Source organism: Nematolebias whitei, chromosome 18 (genome assembly GCF_014905685.2).
Source record: "Nematolebias whitei isolate Nwh7 chromosome 18, NemWhi1, whole genome shotgun sequence".
Lineage (NCBI taxonomy): Eukaryota > Metazoa > Chordata > Actinopteri > Cyprinodontiformes > Rivulidae > Nematolebias > Nematolebias whitei.
The window spans coordinates 26593197-26610798 of NC_056515.1; the positions used below are offsets into that span (position 1 = coordinate 26593197).

The window sequence follows — 17602 nt, forward strand, 5'->3', positions numbered from 1 at the left end:
AACGGGGGTCGCTGGTGCCCATGTCCAGCAATCACTGTGCGAGGGGCGGGGTACACCCTGGACAGGTCGCAAGTCCATCACAGGGCCACATAGAGACAAACGAGACAAACAACCATTCACTCTCTCACTCACACCTAGGGACAATTTAGAGTTACCAATCAGCCTAACATGCATGTTTTTGGACTGTGGGAGGAAACCGGAGTACCCGGAGAAAACCCACGCATGCACGGAGAGAACATGCAAACTCCACCCAGAAAGGCCCCTGGACCGGGGTTTGAACCAAGGACCTGCTCGCTGAGAGGCAGCAGCTCTACCAGTTGCGCCACCGTGCTGCACATGTAAACATATGATATGCAATAATTTAGCAGTTTATGTAAAAATGTCATTGTCATGCATTTCATCTAAGTAGAAGTTGTGCATATTATTCTCATATGCTCTAGAAAGCATGTGCTAAGAATTTTTTTAAGCATAAAGCATGCTTATTCTCTATCATTTAATACTTTTCACACTATTCTGTTGCCCTGTTTACTAAATACCTAAAACCCTCAGAGCTTACAGTCTCTCAGGGGTCTCTTTGCTCCTCCTAATGTCTGTCAATCGATCACAATAGTGATGGATGTTCTTAAAACAAATGATTTAACTGGGCTTTGCACTGCCCTCTAGATGGCACACCAAGGCAGAGGCTGCATTTACAGGAAGCCACTTTGATAGGCATCGCTTGTTTATTATTGTAGGGCTCAGCATTTCTCTACATAAAACCAGCTGTGAAATATAACAATACATTCACCGTTGATATATATATATATATATATATATATATATATATATATATATATATACATATACCAAAATAACTAGCCATCTATGTGAAAAATTAAGTGATGAGAAAATAAACTGATCTGGTTTTATGTGAACTTTGGTCATCAGAGTGCTATAGAAGCACAAACTTTATAATAGCATTATTGTTTATTTTTTAAAGAATGCTAACAGTTTTTGTAATGAAAGTGCAACAGACAGTGGTCTTTAGGATATCCTTCAGCCAAGTTTTCTTTCTGTCTGCTCGTCAGAATAAAAATGCACAAGTGCTTCTGAATTCCATCACTCCATATTTGCAATGTTCTTAATGCATTGACTTGTTATTTAAATTACAGTAATGCTAAGGTGGCACTTTTTATGAATGTGTTTATCAGCCTAAAATGCACTTACCACAACTCATTTAATTGTGCTTTTTTTATGTCTGGATGACGTCACCTACTTTTGCAGCATGAAAATCAACGGTGGTATGCCAGAGCAGGTCAAAAGTGAAAAGATGATATGATAGCATAGAAAAGACTATGAAGTAAAAAGAGAGGCGGTAGATTGGGAAAGGATAAGACAAATGGAAAAGGAAAGAAAAAGTGCAGTGTGGAGAAAAGAGAGGGAACCAGAAAGCAGCAGCACGAAGCAATGATGTCATCTCATACTGGTTCTGTTGGACTCAAATGAATTAGCCATTTGATCCTTGCCCTTGTTTTAGTTCCAGCTCCTTTCTTCCAGCTCATGCCATTGCATATTGAGACACATGTCGTGTGGCTTTTCCTCTGGTTTACCTCTTCTGTCACATACTTCATGACTCTCCTCTTCCCACATGTCTTCTGCGATCAGAATCAGTGATATCCCTCCTCTCTTATTTATGTAACATCTCCATCACTGCTCAAGACCAAGCATGCACCCCACAATGCGTCAATAAGCCCTTTTTTAAAGAAATTAAATTATATGGAGATAAACGGTGTCCTTGAGCATGGGTGCAGATAACAGATTGGAGTGACACAGCTGACTCTCTTTGTTTTGTTAATTAAAGATGACCTCATCGCTAAAAATGGACGCTGTGCACCTCCTCGTCACGAGCTTCGCCATCAGCAGATTGCAGATTGCAGGCAGGGGGCCAAGGGCTTTCTGCAGTCCCTTTTCGCTTCCTTTCCCATTTTGCATCTTCACACACAATGTTAGTCTCACTGCCTTCGCTACAGGTCTAGACTTCCCTGATTTTTTTTTCCCTCAATCGCTTAATAATTATGATAATCTTTCAGTGTCACCAAAAGCTCACTAATGAATCTGTGCTGTAATTATGGAATTATTACTGAGACAAGATAAAAAAGTTGTTTCTCAGTGCCTGCCCTTTTCATTCGTCAGTATTTATATGTTTGGCACAAATAATGGTTTGGTCTTTGTTCAAGTTGGTGCAGGCATAAATCAATTGAAAATTAATTTCAAACATTAAATTGGGATACATAAGTCTCATTTTGCAAATTAGAAAAAGGCAGGCTCCTAAAATTGTAGAAATAAATACATAGTCAAGTGAAATTACTTGTAATAATTTAAATTAAAATAGGCATAAGCCCTTCTTGGGTTTACTGAAGACGATTTTTAAAAGTGACTGGAGACAATCTGCTGTTCATACACAATATATGCTCCCAATGATTGCAAGACACATTGATACAGAAGCAGTGGCATGAATTATAACGCTAAATAAATTCAAATATTTAAACATTATTTTGAGATAACTAATAATTATTTAACAATAAATGCTAATGAATGTTTTATTTTTTCCCATTGTCTGCCAACTTTGGGAAAAAATGCACTTTTCTATAGTTAGTCGCAACAGAGAGATACTGATTTAAATTAATTTAAGGAATTTAATTTGTTGTGAGACTGTGATGGACTCTACCCAAGGTCTATTCTGTATCCCATTCCCTGATCTTAAAAAAGTGGGTGCAGAAAATGAATGGATTATTAGTTTGTTTGTAAAGTGAAACTATATGAAATTAAACACAGACTCTCATAATGTAAAGCCTTAAAAGTTACTGTTACAACTCAACACATTTCAGAAATATTCTGAATTAGCAACGTGTCAGATGCACAATCATTGTACACCAATGTTTTCTCACTAGTCATCATTAATTGACCCAATAAGGAGCTGATAGTTGACTTTTGGTTCCCAAAAGCTCATAAAATATTTCAGTTTGAACTTTAGCATAGTGAATCATCTTTGTTTGCAGTACATACTGTAAACGTGCACTTTAAAAAAAATCTAATCGAGGGTCAATTCACCTCACAAGACCCTCGGAACATGTGGAGGGGCTGGGCATTAAGTTTTTAACAGATTATAAAGGAAGGAGCGAACAATACCCCAAAGACCCATCTCTGCCTGATGCCCTCAACAAATTCTACGCACACTTTGAAGACCCAAACAGACCACCCAGCACCCTTCTCACCTCACCACCGGATGAAGAGCATCTCAGCGTGACTTCGGTAGAAGTAAGGAGTACCTTCAGGAGGATTAATCCTCACAAGGCAACCAGCCCAGATAGCATCCCCGGAAGAGTGTTGAAAGAACTTGCCAATCAGCTCTGTGAGGAGCTGGCAGACATCTTTAACACCTCACTTACCCTGGAGACAGTTCCCTTCTTCCTGAAGACTGCCACCATCATCCCAGTCCCAAAAAGCTCTACAGTGACTGGTCTGAATGACTATCGGCCAGTGGCCGTCACCCCGATAGTCGCTAAATGCTTCGAAAAACTGGTCATGACTCACATCAAAACAACCATCAACATCAATGAGGATCCCCATCAGTATGCATATCATGAGAACCGCTCAACAGAGGATGCCATCTCCTCTGTGGTCCACACTGCGCTCAACCAACTGGAGCAGAAAGACTCTTACGTCCGTATGCTCTTTGTGGACTTCACATCCACCTTCAACACCATGATCCCCCAAACACTGATGGACAAACTGTTCACACTAGGACTAAGCACCTCCATTTGCAACTGGATACTAGACTTCTTAACAAACAGACCACAGTCAATGAGGATCTATAACTTCTCCTCCTCCACCATAACCCTCAGCACTGGCTCTCCTCAAGGATGTGTGTTGAGCCCCCTCCTGTTTACTCTGCTCACATATGATTGTGCAGCTACCCATCCAGGCTGTCATATTGTAAAGTTTGCAGATGATACAGCGGTGGTGGGATGCATCACAAACAATGATGTCTAGCTACAGGCAAGAGGTGGAACACCTGGAGAGCTGGTACAAAGAGAATAACCTTCACATAAATGTGAAGAAGACAAAGGAGATGATTGTGGACTTCAGAAGGAACAAACACACCTATACCCCCGTGAATATAAAGAGGATCTGCGGTGGAAGTGGTTTGCTGAATTTTTTTAAATTTGCTGAAAAAGCTGCAGAACACTAGCTAAAAGCTAAAGGTGTGCAGTGGAGAGCATCCTGTGCTCCAGCATCAACATGTGGCATGGAGGCTGCACAGCTGCAGAAAGAAAAGCTTTGCAGAGAGTGGTGAAGGCTGCACAGAAGGCTGTTGGAGTCAGTCTCCCCATCACAGACATCTACACCTCCAGATGTAGGAAGAGGGCCACCTGCATCATGAAGGACCCCACTCACCCAGCACACACACTTTTTGCTCCGCTCCCCTCAGGAAGGAGGTTGAGGAGCATTAAGTGTAGAACCACTAGACTGAGGAACAGCTTCTACCCTGAGGCTGTTAGACTCATGAATATCTAACCAGAATAATCACTGTGAAAAATCACATCATATTGCTGCTGATCTGTTTCATCTTGATTTGTTCATGTGTGCTCATCTGCTCACACAGACTCATGCTCTTGTTTGTGCTGCTGTTCGACATAATGTTTTTATGCTATTAGTGCTTGGTGTATTTTTATTTGATGTTTTTCTTAGTTCATGTCTTAGATGTTATCATTGTTTTTCTTTTACATTTTATTGTTGGATGTAACTGGGACCCTGTGTACATAATTTTGTTCCACCACATGTGCCACATGTGGTGCGAATGACAATAAAGAATATCTGACTAATAAGCTTATTTAATTAAAATAATGTGTACAATACCACTCCATCTTGAACTGTAAGAAATGTCTTCATTCATACCATTTCCTGAGTAGCATAAGAAACATTAGTTTTGAGTTCAAGGGCTGTTATCTTTTATCTACTTCTTGTCTTCATAATTTGGGAAAAAGGTTCCAGGTAAAGTAGATGGGGAGGTACCTTTCATCACCAGTTTTCAATCTTGGTTTGGTATATGAGAACTCTTAAATTGCATTTTCATTACCACTTACAGCATGGAAAGGCCCTTACTCTGACTGACTTTGCCCAGACCTAGCTGCTGTGGGAAAAAGTTAAGCTGGTCTCTGAGTAAAAGTTTTGGGATAAAGACCCAATACATGACAGTACAGATCAATCCGGGCACATTTGGTCATCAGTTATTTGTACACAATTCTTTGCTAATTACCCTGCAGATACATGATTGCAGCTTTAGTTTCACTACAAATCAATTGTTTCATTTTGCTGATGATACAAAGGTGACAAGACTCTAGCGTCAAATATAAAGCAACTTACAGCACAGGTGGAACAGTTTGTGCAATGGTGAGGAACAGTAATTTGTTCTTTAAAACTAAAAAGCTAAAGAACTGAGCATGACTGACTCCTTTATGGAGAAGGTTACCATTGCTCAAATATTTGTGATTCTATATCACCAATAATTATTCCTGAACATGCAGCACCACTGACCTAATCAAGAAAGTTCAGCCAAGGATGCACCTCCTTTGGAGACAGAAAAAAATTCTTACATCCAGGCTCACCATCATGGAGGACTGCCAAGAGCGTCCTGTCAAGCTCAGTCACATCTTGGTATGACAACAGCAGTGTCACTGACAGGAAGACAATATGTGGTTAGAGTCAGGGCTGGTTGAACATTAACAAGGTTCTTTTTTAATTCAAGTATAGTAGTCCCTTGCTACTTTGCACTTTGTTTTTCGCAGACTCCCGCTATAGCGGTTTTTCAAAGTAAGATTGGAAATGACACACAATTGACTGATTGATGGATGAGCTGCACGATTGGCATGGATTTTTGATTTAAAATAAATTACTTAAAATAATTTAGCACCTGTGTGCAGCCCACAGCTGCGGGAGAAGCTTCCTCCTGCAGCTGATCAGCTGATCACCACTCTAAAGTGGAGAAGTGGGCGTGGCTGAGCACAGGCAGATGGCAGAGAGCTGCAATCATGACATTCTGTGCTCTTTAAAAGCGTTTAGAGTTTAACAACAGTATTTAGAATATTGCAAGAATGTGGGAAGGGTTTAAAACGCCTATATATATATATATATATGCTAAAATAAACTACTACTGACTACTTGTACTACTATTCCTACTTTGCAGTTTTTCACTTATCACGGGGCTTTATGGTATGGATCCCCTGTGACTACTGTATTTTTAACCTAATAACTGAAAGTTAATAGCAAATCAAAAACAAGAGTAATCCATGATTTATTTTACGTCTATATGATGACGAATCCAAACAAGAGTTGGCTGCAATAAAACCAGACCAAACCAGTGTCATCAAAATGGTCAACTCATAGTGTCATTAGTCTGTGACAAACCACCACACCTGACCCAATTTGTATCTGTGCAGAAAAGGCGGGGGCTTCTTAAAACCAAACGCAACACCATTTTCTGATTCTCAGTTATGGAATTATGGGAATCCATAAAAGGTTCAATGCAACGCAATGTCCAAGTTGTTACGGCACAAACTGTAGTAGCATCATGTTCTATATTTGTTGCATCATTACATTAGTCTGGTTTGGTTTAATGCTTCCCATTAATGTTGTTAAGTCAAAACTTTAACTCATAAAATCCTATAGAGAGGCACACATATATGCAATAACATTTATCCTAAATTCAAAAAAATCTAATTATTAATAAACTATTTTTCTCACTGAATTAGTTAATTGGGTTTTATTTGTACTTATCTCACATCTTACATTTGATCATACCAAAACCAAGGTGAACCTTATCTGTAAGAGTTTGATTGAAGTAAATATATTGTCACTGTGTAAGTCATCCTCTTTGTTGCTCCTTCTTTCACTTTCTTTGAAGAAAAAAACCCAGGATTTCATCGGTCATATTTTTTTTCATAAAATTGTTTATAAAATGTTTGTTTAGCAAATACACTTTTTAAACCCACAACTCATAGGTTGTTGTTGATGCAAAGTGGGCATTCCTTTTTGGAAAGTGGCACTGTGTTTGTTGAAAACATCCATCAGTTATGTAATGGGCACTGGTTCCAATAAAATGACACATGGTTTCCAGTTTGTTGGGAAAATTCTAGATTCAGAGGGAACTCTCCTGCTGCCAGAGTTAGATATTTATTCCCACTAGGACCACTACAATAATGCACGTTTTGGATTTGTTTTCTTATCTGCTAAAAACAGTTGGTGCTGTTGAACTTGCGGCTTGCTGTAAAATTTGAAAGTACATTTTTTTAGAGTATATTTTCCTATGTGGTCTGCAAAATTGAAGTGCATTGTTGCCACAAACTTTTTTGCATCACAATCCTGTCTGAATCTGAGCTTGTCTGAATCAACTACTTTTCAGATATTCATTTAGTTTTGATATTAGCATGAATTGGATTAATTGAGAAATATACTCATGTTGGTACTATAACATAAGATACTATGTTGTCCCAAAGGATGTCCCTTACTTGATTTGAAAAGATCTGAACAGTTAGGAGACCAACTCATTTGCAGGTAATACTTTATTCTTACCTAAAGGTTTCCTCCTTGTGTATATGGATGAGACAGGAAAAGGAAACATGGTTTATGTAGGCTCAGCAAGGGGGTGGATGGCTGAGTGTTGACAGTTTAACGAAGGAGGCCCTCGCAGGTTTAGTTGCCAACAGGAAATATAAAGCTTGTGATTTGTTTGTTAATGTAAGGCTCATGTTGTGTTTGTTCAAAAGAGACTAACTATGCATTCACTTTTACTTCGTTTAGTGTTAGTTAGAGGGTGTGTTGGTGGGGGAAGGTTATAAAGATGTATAATATGCATACACTCAATGATAATACAAAAATATTCATCTGAAAATCTAGATTGTGTACATTTTAAATACAGTAACTCGTGCTCTGCATACATTCATCAAACAAATGGGCTGCAGTTGTATTTCATTCGCAGTGAACTGAGCTAATAGCTTAATTGCATTAAAAGCGTCTCAGTGCCTGAGTTTTTTCTGCCCTTTTCCTTTCCTCTGTTAGGAAAAAAAAAATCTTGCATGAACCCACTGACCTATAGGATTTACACATACACTCTCACTGACACACGTGTGCAGCTAATGGTTGAGGTAAAAAAACAAAAACAAATGCAGTGCTTGAATTTAGTGGTTAAAAGGAAATGATATGCCAGTGATAACAGTATTATAGGGCTTTGTTGTAGCATTACATGTTATACCGCACACACATTCTGCATCCAGCTGCAGAAAAACAAGTTTACAAATAGAATTTTCTATGCACACCCTAAACGTCATAGCTGCATGTACAAAGTATATTCACAATGTAAAAACTGATTTCATTACCATTGTTTCCCACATTTTGTGCTCCATGCCGTTTAGAAATAAAGGATGCCTTTGAATTTTTGTCTGCATGCCTTTCCATCCCTGCTTTTGGATGTTTTGTTATGTGCAAACATTCTTGAGAAGGGTATTCCTTGTTTTTGTTGCACATTTGGGCCAGTCTGGGTTAGAAACTGTTACTTTTGTGGGCTGGCACAACCCTTTGAGAAACTGTATATGACACCAGTCTGTAAAAATAAACATGGTTTGTTTGCAGCTGCGCCGTAGTTACAAGGCTTGAAAGTGTGTTTGAATCCAAGTGGTTCTCTTTGTACACTGTCAGTCAGTCGACCTCGTCACATTCCCATGATAAGATTTTATTTGTTCATTTTTCTGCTTCCTAAAATCTTCATGTGGATTTTACCATGAGGTTTTAATTGCTGCGTAAGTTGCAGAACATAATGTGGCTTTTACCGTAATAGAGTTTCAGAGGTCTTAATTTTTGCCAGCTGTGAGCTATGTTGGCTTTGGTATTGACAGAAATGTTGACGGACCACAGACCTACCCTTGAGGAACCCCTGTGATGGATAAAACTATAATTGCTTCTTCTGGGTGGGTTTACATACCTTATTCTATGGTTAATGAAAACATTTTTGATTATCATTAACTAATTATTGTGTAACATCTCATAAGCTACTAACATGAGGGCAGTCGAAATCAAAAGTCCTCAGTGGAAGTGAGCAAACAACTGCTAATACAATCATACATGTGGGCCAGTTTGTGTGCCAGTGGCTTGTAAAAAACACTTCCAGTTTTGCAACAGAGTTGTTTTGCATGTGTGAGCACATTTATTTAATCATCCCAGTCTGTTCTGCTTTCAAACCATTCCTCACATCTTGTCTTGTGATATAATAAAAATAAAATAAAATAAAGGGATTTGCACTGATTTTGTGATGTTATTGTTGCAAGAATTGTTGATTGATTGCTAAAGCGTTTAGTACTTAAAAAAACACGCTATGCAAGTCTTAAATCATCTTTAATTTATTTATACTTTTCAGCTTATGCTCTTCAGCAAAACTTACTTCAGACTTCATAAAGGTCTGAATTTTTATAGTTTTAAATATACATGTTTATTTCTGTTTATAAAGCTGACCTTTTTCAGAGGAATTTTCTTTTTTAACACTAACCTCTGAATCTTTTAAAGACAAAATGACACCATTACCAGGTTGAACTATCCTTTTGTTTACACGAAAGAGACCTCTTGAAAAATAACCGATATTATTAATTTTATGTACAGTGTTGGTGTTTAGTGTTTGAATTCATTGCAGTCACAAAAAGCCATTTATTTACGTACAAAAAAGTTCTGTAATTTTTGATCTCTTGACCTGGAAGTTTCAGCTATAGTCAGATGCATTAAAAGTGTGATCAAATTGTAAAAATCTCAGAAATACTGTACTGTACTCAGTTTTTTAGGTTTTATTTTTTTACTTTTGTCTTATTGTGAACGTCCATCAGTCACCATCTTTACTTTGAGGATGCTGATGGAGAAGTGCAGATAGGGTCATTGCATCTTTGTGGATTTAGAAAAAGCATATGACAGGGTGCCGAGGGAGGAGGTATGGTATTGCATGAGGAAATCTGGAGTTGCAGAGAAGTATGTTAGACTGGTTCAGGACATGTAAGAGGACAGCAGGACAGTGGTGAGATGTGCTGTAGGAGTGACAGATAGCTTCAAGGTGGAGGTGGGATTGCATCAAGGATCAGTTTTGAGCCCCTTCTTGTTTGTTCTGGTGATGGACTGACTAACAGATAAAGTCAGGCAGGAATCCCTGTGGACTATGATGTTTGCAGATGACATTGTGATTTGTGGTGAGAACAGGGAACAGGTGGAAAAGAACTTGGAAAGGTGGAGATATGCACTTGAATGAAGAGGAATGAAAGTCAGCCTTACTAAGACAGAGTGCATGTGTGTAAATGAGCGGGTGGCCGGTGAAAGTGTGACCCTACAAGGAGCAGAGGTCACAAAGGTGCAGGACTTCAAGTACTTCAGATCCACTGTCCAGGAAAATGGGGAGTGTGGTAAAGAGATGAAAAAGAAAGTCCAGGCAGGATGGAGTGGATGAAGCAAAGTTCCAGGAGTGATTTGCGACAAAAGGGTGTCAGCAAAGGCCAAAGGAAAAGTTTACAGGACAGTGGTGAGACCAGCTATATTGTATGGTCTGGAGACAGTGGCATTGACAAAAAGACAGAAGAAAGAACTATAAGTAGAAGAAATGAAGATGTTGAGGTTCTCTTTAGGAGTGACAAGGATGGATAAGTTTAGGAATGAGATCATCAGAGGTATAGCACATGTTGAACAACTGGAAGATAAATTTAGAGAGGACAGACTGAGATAGTTTGGCATGTCCAGAAGGGGGGCAGTGGGTATATTGGTAGATGGATGTTAGAAATGCAGCTGCCAGGAAAAAGACAAAGAGGAAGGCCAAAGAGGAGCTATGGTAAATGGACTTTACTTATATAGCGCTTTTCAATCTGATCAAGATACGCAAAGCGCTTTACACTACAATCTGTGCCCTCATTTACCCATTCATACAGCACTCTACTATATCTATACAAAGATTAATCAGTGGTTATCGCTTTCATACGCCGATGGGACACACATCGGAGGCATTTTGGGGTTCAGTGTCTTGCCCAGGGACACTTCAGCATGTGACTGCTGGTGGAATCGAAACCATCACTCTCACATTGGAGGACAACTGCTCTAACCACTCAGCCACAGCTGAAATATATGGATGCAGTTAGAGAGGGGGTGGCAGTGTCTGAGTGGTTAGAGCAGTTGTCCTCCAATGTGAGAGTTGGGGGTTCGAATCCACCAGCAGTCACATGCCGAAGTGTCCCTGAGCAAGACACTGAACCCCTCATAGCCTCTGATGTGTGTCCCATCGGTGTATGAATGTGATGTAAAGCACTGATTAGTCTCATTAGAATGATTTGTTCAATTAGCTTTGTAGAGATCTAGTGCTGTGTGGATGGGTAAATGAGCCACAGATTGTAGTGTAAAGCGCTTTGAGTATCTTGAAACAAGATAGAAAGGCACTATATAAGTACAGTCCATTTACCATTTAGAGGATATGGAGGTCGTTGGAGTGAGGACAGAGGATGCAGAGGACAGAGTGAGAGGAGAAGATGACTCACTGTGGTGACCCCTGAAGAAGGAAAAGCTGAAAGAAGAAGTCAACTTCCATCAGTCACTGACAAGATAAATGTCCAACAGAAAATAAACTACTTTTAATCACCTGCTGACTGAAGAACATCCTAAAATTTTACATATCGAACAGTGTCATTGTTCATCTAATATTAAATTGTTCCTTGGCAGCACAAAAAGCCAGCAGGATAATAGACCAGATACAATAAATCCTTCAAATCAAAACCCACTCCCTGATAGGAAAAAAAAAAGTCTACTCTCCCATCTCAAAACATTTATTACGTTTTTCTGCAGGAACTCCTTGGTTTAGCTTAGAGAGACAAGATTTTATTGTTAAAAGGTTAAATATACTGGGTTCGATGAGCCATCGATGAGACATCGATGAGACTTTTTATTTTTGAGTGTAAGCTTCTTTTTCTTCAGTCTAATGTTTTGTTTTTCAGCAAGTTTGTTTGTCATAATTTCTTTTTAGTCTACAAACCTATTCAAACTATGATTTTTGATATGTAATAAATAATCTATTAATAATAGATTACAATTCTATTTAATACAGTTAAGCTGCATAATAGTCATTATAAATGGTAATATTACTTGAACTAGTACAAATGTGTCAATTTGCCTTACAAAGATGTTCCTTGATACAACTGTCATTTGATCTCTTTTTGATGTATTTAATCGTCATGTAATATATATGGTTGTTTCTTTGTTTAAGACCAATATAGTTTTTTTTAGTTTTTTTTTATCAAAGCTATCATGATTTACACTGTTTTCACCCAGAGTAGACAAATGACAGTGAGAGAGACGACCATAAAAAGGTAAGGGACCTTTATTTACAGTGAAAGGATATAAGAAAACCAGAGCTCCAGAATGACTATGCCAAGAACTGGAAGATAATTATCCTACAAATGTGTGTTAAACAGTCCTTGGTTGTCAGAATGTACCCTTATTTTTTTTTTAAGTATGTAAGCTCAATCATCCAGACAAATGAATCACAAAAAAAGTTAAATTGTCATCTGAACAGATTCTTCTTGGAAGAGAAGTTTCATCTTTCATACGAAAGACTTTGTCAATCTGAGGCCTGCCAACATGTTCTGTTGTATAAATAGCACCTTATTGACTTGTTTCAAGACACCTTGTAGACAAGGAGAGTAGGGAGTAGGATTCTAACAGGTGTGGAGCAGGAGCAGATGGGGTGAGTATTGGTTTATAGGAGAGTGACAGGACGGAAACTCAAAAACTGACCCAGTTAGAGGATGAGGGGCTGAGGTAAGTGGTTCCAGGTAGTGATGGGTCCTCCTATGCCGCAGTTTCGGAGCGTTTGTCAAGAAGTCAGAAGTTTTCAGTAAAGCACGTACCAAAGCTTGTGTCGTTGAGGGTGAATGGCATCTGTCGTGGCCTTCTACATTCCAAACCACTATTTTCCAAGAAAGGCCGTGTGTGGCAACAGGTGGTAAGTTTCTTGAACGCACTTCCAACTTGATTGTTTGAAAAATATATGTAGTTTCTCACTTTTCTCACAATTGAGAGACTTAGTCTCTCCAGGTTGTCCTGGGTCTTCCCTGGGGTCTCCTCCCAGTCGAACATGCCCAAAGCACCTACCTTGGGAGGCGCCCAGGCAGCATCCTTACCAGATGCCTGAACCACCTCAACTGGCTCCTCTCAATGTGGAGGAGCAGCGGTTCTACTCGGGGTCTCGCCGAGATAACTGAACTTCTCGCCCTATCTCTAAGGGAGAGTCCAGCTATGCTGTGGAGGAAACTCATTTCAGCTGCCAGTATCCTCAATCTCATTCTTTCGGTCACTACCCAGAACTTGTGACCATAGGTGAGGGTAGCTCAAGGTAATCAAGTATTTAATCTAAAATCTTAACTTAAATGCCTGCATTGTACTAATCCTTGATCAACATTTGTTTTTCTGATAATCATTCTGAATAAAATATCTAATGTAATGTAATGTAATGCCTACATTCTAAATCTTAAAATATTGCAACGCTCCTATTTATTTTATCCATTCATTGTTTCTCTTTTTCATTTTCCTTGTTTTCAAGCCATTTTCATTTTATATTTGGAAAAATTTTCAAGATTACCAAGCAGCTGAAGTGTTTCAGTTGATTGACACATTCTTATATTATATCTGTATTTGCTTGCAATCACTAGTTCAGAACGGAAGCATTTCCAGAAGATGATAATGAGGTCATTGTTTTAGTAAATGTATCATTGATGGTACTGTTAGCCTGTGAAAAATATAAAAAGACCACAAACACCAAGAGAAATGGGACCCTGTGTACACAGTTTTGTACCACATGTGATGTGAATGACAAAGAAACTTGAACCTTGAAATAAAAGAGTTCATCAAGCCTGCTCAGAAAATCTATTTTGAGCGCCACTAAAAGCTATTTTAAAAAATGCTCATCATTTGATTTTATATCTGACCTTACTTTCAGTTCAGTGTATATCATGACCCAGTATAATCTTTTATTCATCTTCATGTTGTTCAATTCAATTTCAGTGTTTATGTTGTCTCTTTAGATTTTTTTTTTACTTTATGAAAAAAGTCAACTATGTAATTCTTTAAATGTATTTTATGTATAAAAAACAGAAATATATATATATATATATATATATATATATATATATAGTAAATACAAAACACAGCTGAATATTGGAATATTTTTATTTTTGTTTTGTTTGTTTGTAATTTTCTCCTAACAGATGTATAAAACAAATTAAAGATTGATTCATAAATCAATTTATGAAATGTGTAAAATAGATTTAATTTTGCTAATGATAAACAATTTTTACATCTCAACAACTGTAAAGGATACTTTAAATGTTTGAAGTCAGGTTTTGTGTAAATGCTATAAACTATTATAATTGTGTTGTTTACAGCTCTTTGGCTTCAATTTGGAGAAATATAAAATGCTTGGAGCCAGATTAAAACAAGTCAAATCTCAAAAACAATTGTATTGGTTCATACAATTGCTATTTTATATTTACTCAGCTACCAATTTCACAATGCAATACTAATCAGACAGAAACTTTATATTTTTGCAAGAAGAGCCCCAGGATGCATCAAAAGTGCTACAGCTAGCTGATGTTGTGGCTATTTGTGCTTTCAAAAAAACAAACAAAAAAATAGAAATCCAATTAATTAAACACGTAATCCAAACTGACAGAAGTGGTAAAGGTTAAAGAAATGTCGAAACATTTTTTTATTTTTATTTTAGCTATTTGAAAATGGCAGTAATTCATTTCGGTCTTGGCTTTACTCAAACTAGTGGTTAGCCGTCAATCCGGTCAGAAGGGAACTCCATTCCTCCAAACCGAGATCATTCAAAAACCTATCTACAACAAGTAAGATATAATTGTTCCCAATTTCTCCACATAACCCCACTTCAAAAGAGCCAGACAGTTGCTTTAAAAATGAAGCATGACCTTTGACACAAAGAAATAAATGGAGACATGGTAATGGATGCTGTGAAGTTCTTAAATGAGTTAAACATAAACAAGATTAAAAGATGTGCGTGAAACTGAATGTAAGTGGAACATCCAACTTGTGAAATGTGACGTAAGCTGCATATGATCAAATATAGAAAAATCTTCTTAAAATGTAAATCATACATTTATAAATGTATAAATTTATAAATGAGAATTATTGCAACATTTCAATTCAAATGCCAACGTTTCGCCATAGCCAATTTTAGTATTCTCCGTCCGCTTATTTTGTTAAGTAAATGCTAACAACAGAATAAATGAATCCAATCTGAGAATCTTGTTAAAAATGTATGCTCTTTGAAAGAGCAACCCTGCCACAGTGCTGGAATGTATTTGGGGCAGCCTCCTATACACAAAGCTCTTTCTGTGAAAAGGTCAAATCATTCATTCGTGCCGTTCTTTTTCCTTCCTTCTCCAACCTTTTCTTACCATCCCCTTGTGCCCAACCAGCCAGACTTACTCCTTGTGTTTATACGTTGGCCCATGTAGCATAAGCTAAAACTAAACTGCCCTTTACCTCATGTAGAAATAGCTGGAAATCTAACCGTTTGAGCCTTTTTAAACTATTTTGACAGGTTACTTTTTTCCACCACCCCCATGAGCACTGGAAACTGGTGTTGTGTGTGTGTCTGAATGTACAACTCTGCATTGCTCGCCTTTCCTGTAAGCTGACAAAAAAAAATATTTCACAGCTTACGAAGCATTGCTTCGCGAGACATCGGTGTGCTTAGTTAGATGTCATTGTAAGTGTACGTGTTCATAAAGGAAATAAATTGTGTTTTCCTTACAATTCTATAATGTGATGTGTAGGGGTTTGCTGCCAGTAAAATGTCAAGTTTAATTTAGCTTTGGTCTGCTTCTGGCACTATAGCTCCCACAAGACCAGACAGAGGTGAAATATATAAAACTAGAGTCAAATGGCACACTTAATGACAAGGAAAAACTCCTAGACGGAACGTAGCCATCTCTTGTGGTATAAGTTGTGCCGTGCCACATTGTTTCTCCCTACTCCTCATGTAATTGCAAAACACTGAGTCAGTGGTTGAAACTTCACAAGTGATGAAAATATAACCATGTTTTTTTCCCATTTCATTTAGTATTTTGGTATTTATATACGTTATTTCTTCTGCCTTTTCCCCAGGTGAGGTTCTGAGCTTAATGGATGACCTGTTCTCTGGTTTGAGTTCGTCCTGTGTTGTTGCGGGGAGAAGGAGTGGAGACCACCCCCAATCCGTGGTGTATTCGGTTGTCTTCAAGTGCCTGGAACCTGACAGCCTCTACAAGTAAGTCTGTGGATGCCCTTTGCTTCTGTCAAACGACGCAGACAAACCAAGCTGTAATGATGTTCATTATCTCCCCGTCATGTCAGAAAGCAGAAAAGAGGTACGCAGACATCCCTATGGCGTAAATCAAAAAACGAATGAAAGAGTTTACTGGTTGTGTTTCATTGTAGGTAACTGTTTTAAGGGCTGTTTTTTACTACTTTTTAAAGAACAACAAAACACTACCTTTGCATTAATTATCGTTGAATCTATATCTAAAATCTAAAATAGTTAATAATTGGTTTTAAATTGTTTTTACATTTTGTGGTGAGTAATGGGTTCTGTTCCAAATTTATGGGCAGACTGTTTTAATTCAAATTTTTAGCCCGTCTATTCAGAATAGTTTACATAGCCAGGGTTTAGCAAGTCAGATAGTGTTTTTCAGTCCAGTTATTTTTTACCACTGAATTGCTTTTTTTGTCATCATTGGGATGAAACACTATACATTCACTTATTCACACTGCTGACATGATTGTCATCAGTTGAGCAATAGATTTTGGTAAACTACTGAGTTGGCCAATTCATTGTCAGTATAAAAAACATGAAACAACATGGGAAATTTAAGCTCTAAACAAAAGAAATTCAATGAAAAAGAATAGTTTTAACAAATTAGCAGTTTCCTAGAAATTCTTGCATGCAGACCACAACAAACATGTGGGTTTTCATGAATTTTTTTCTACCTCTGAGTTATGTAAATATATCTTTTCAGGGAAAAAAATAAAAATTACATTTACTTGTATTTTTCCTCAACAACTGTATTCACAATTAATTTCAATGCCAGAAATTAGTATCGTGCTCTAACTGACAACAAAGCATGCATTTTTGAACACTCTTTATTTCCAAATCAATTATATATTTACAACCATTTATTGGGATTTAATATATAACCTAAATAATCTGTTTTGTTCTTTAACATACTATCACAAAATAAACAATCAAAAAAAAAAAACCTTGAGCCGAATTGAGGGCAACCTTTTTAATTCATAACAAGAATTGTACTCTTCTTTACTTGGTAGCCCTCCCAAAAATGTCAAGTCTTTGAATATGTATAAATAAGTTTTTACCATAGTCAGCAAAGGTGTCGTGTGAAAGAAGATGCCTGTGAAGGAGCAGGAAGTGGTTGTGAATACCATTTTATCAAATTATTATCACATTTTATATATGTAACTGCATAAAAATATATATTAAGTA

At 37.7% G+C, this 17602-nt stretch overlaps 1 protein-coding gene across 1 annotated transcript in view; it reads left to right on the forward strand.

Moving 5' to 3' along the window:
• Positions 1–17602, forward strand: part of LOC119424522 (astrotactin-2) — a 320640-nt gene that overhangs the window by 284135 nt on the left and 18903 nt on the right. The window contains exon 19 of the mRNA XM_037692008.1: positions 16187–16372. Within this exon, the coding sequence (XP_037547936.1) occupies positions 16187–16372 (186 nt within the window). The remainder of the gene's footprint in view (positions 1–16186; positions 16373–17602) is intronic.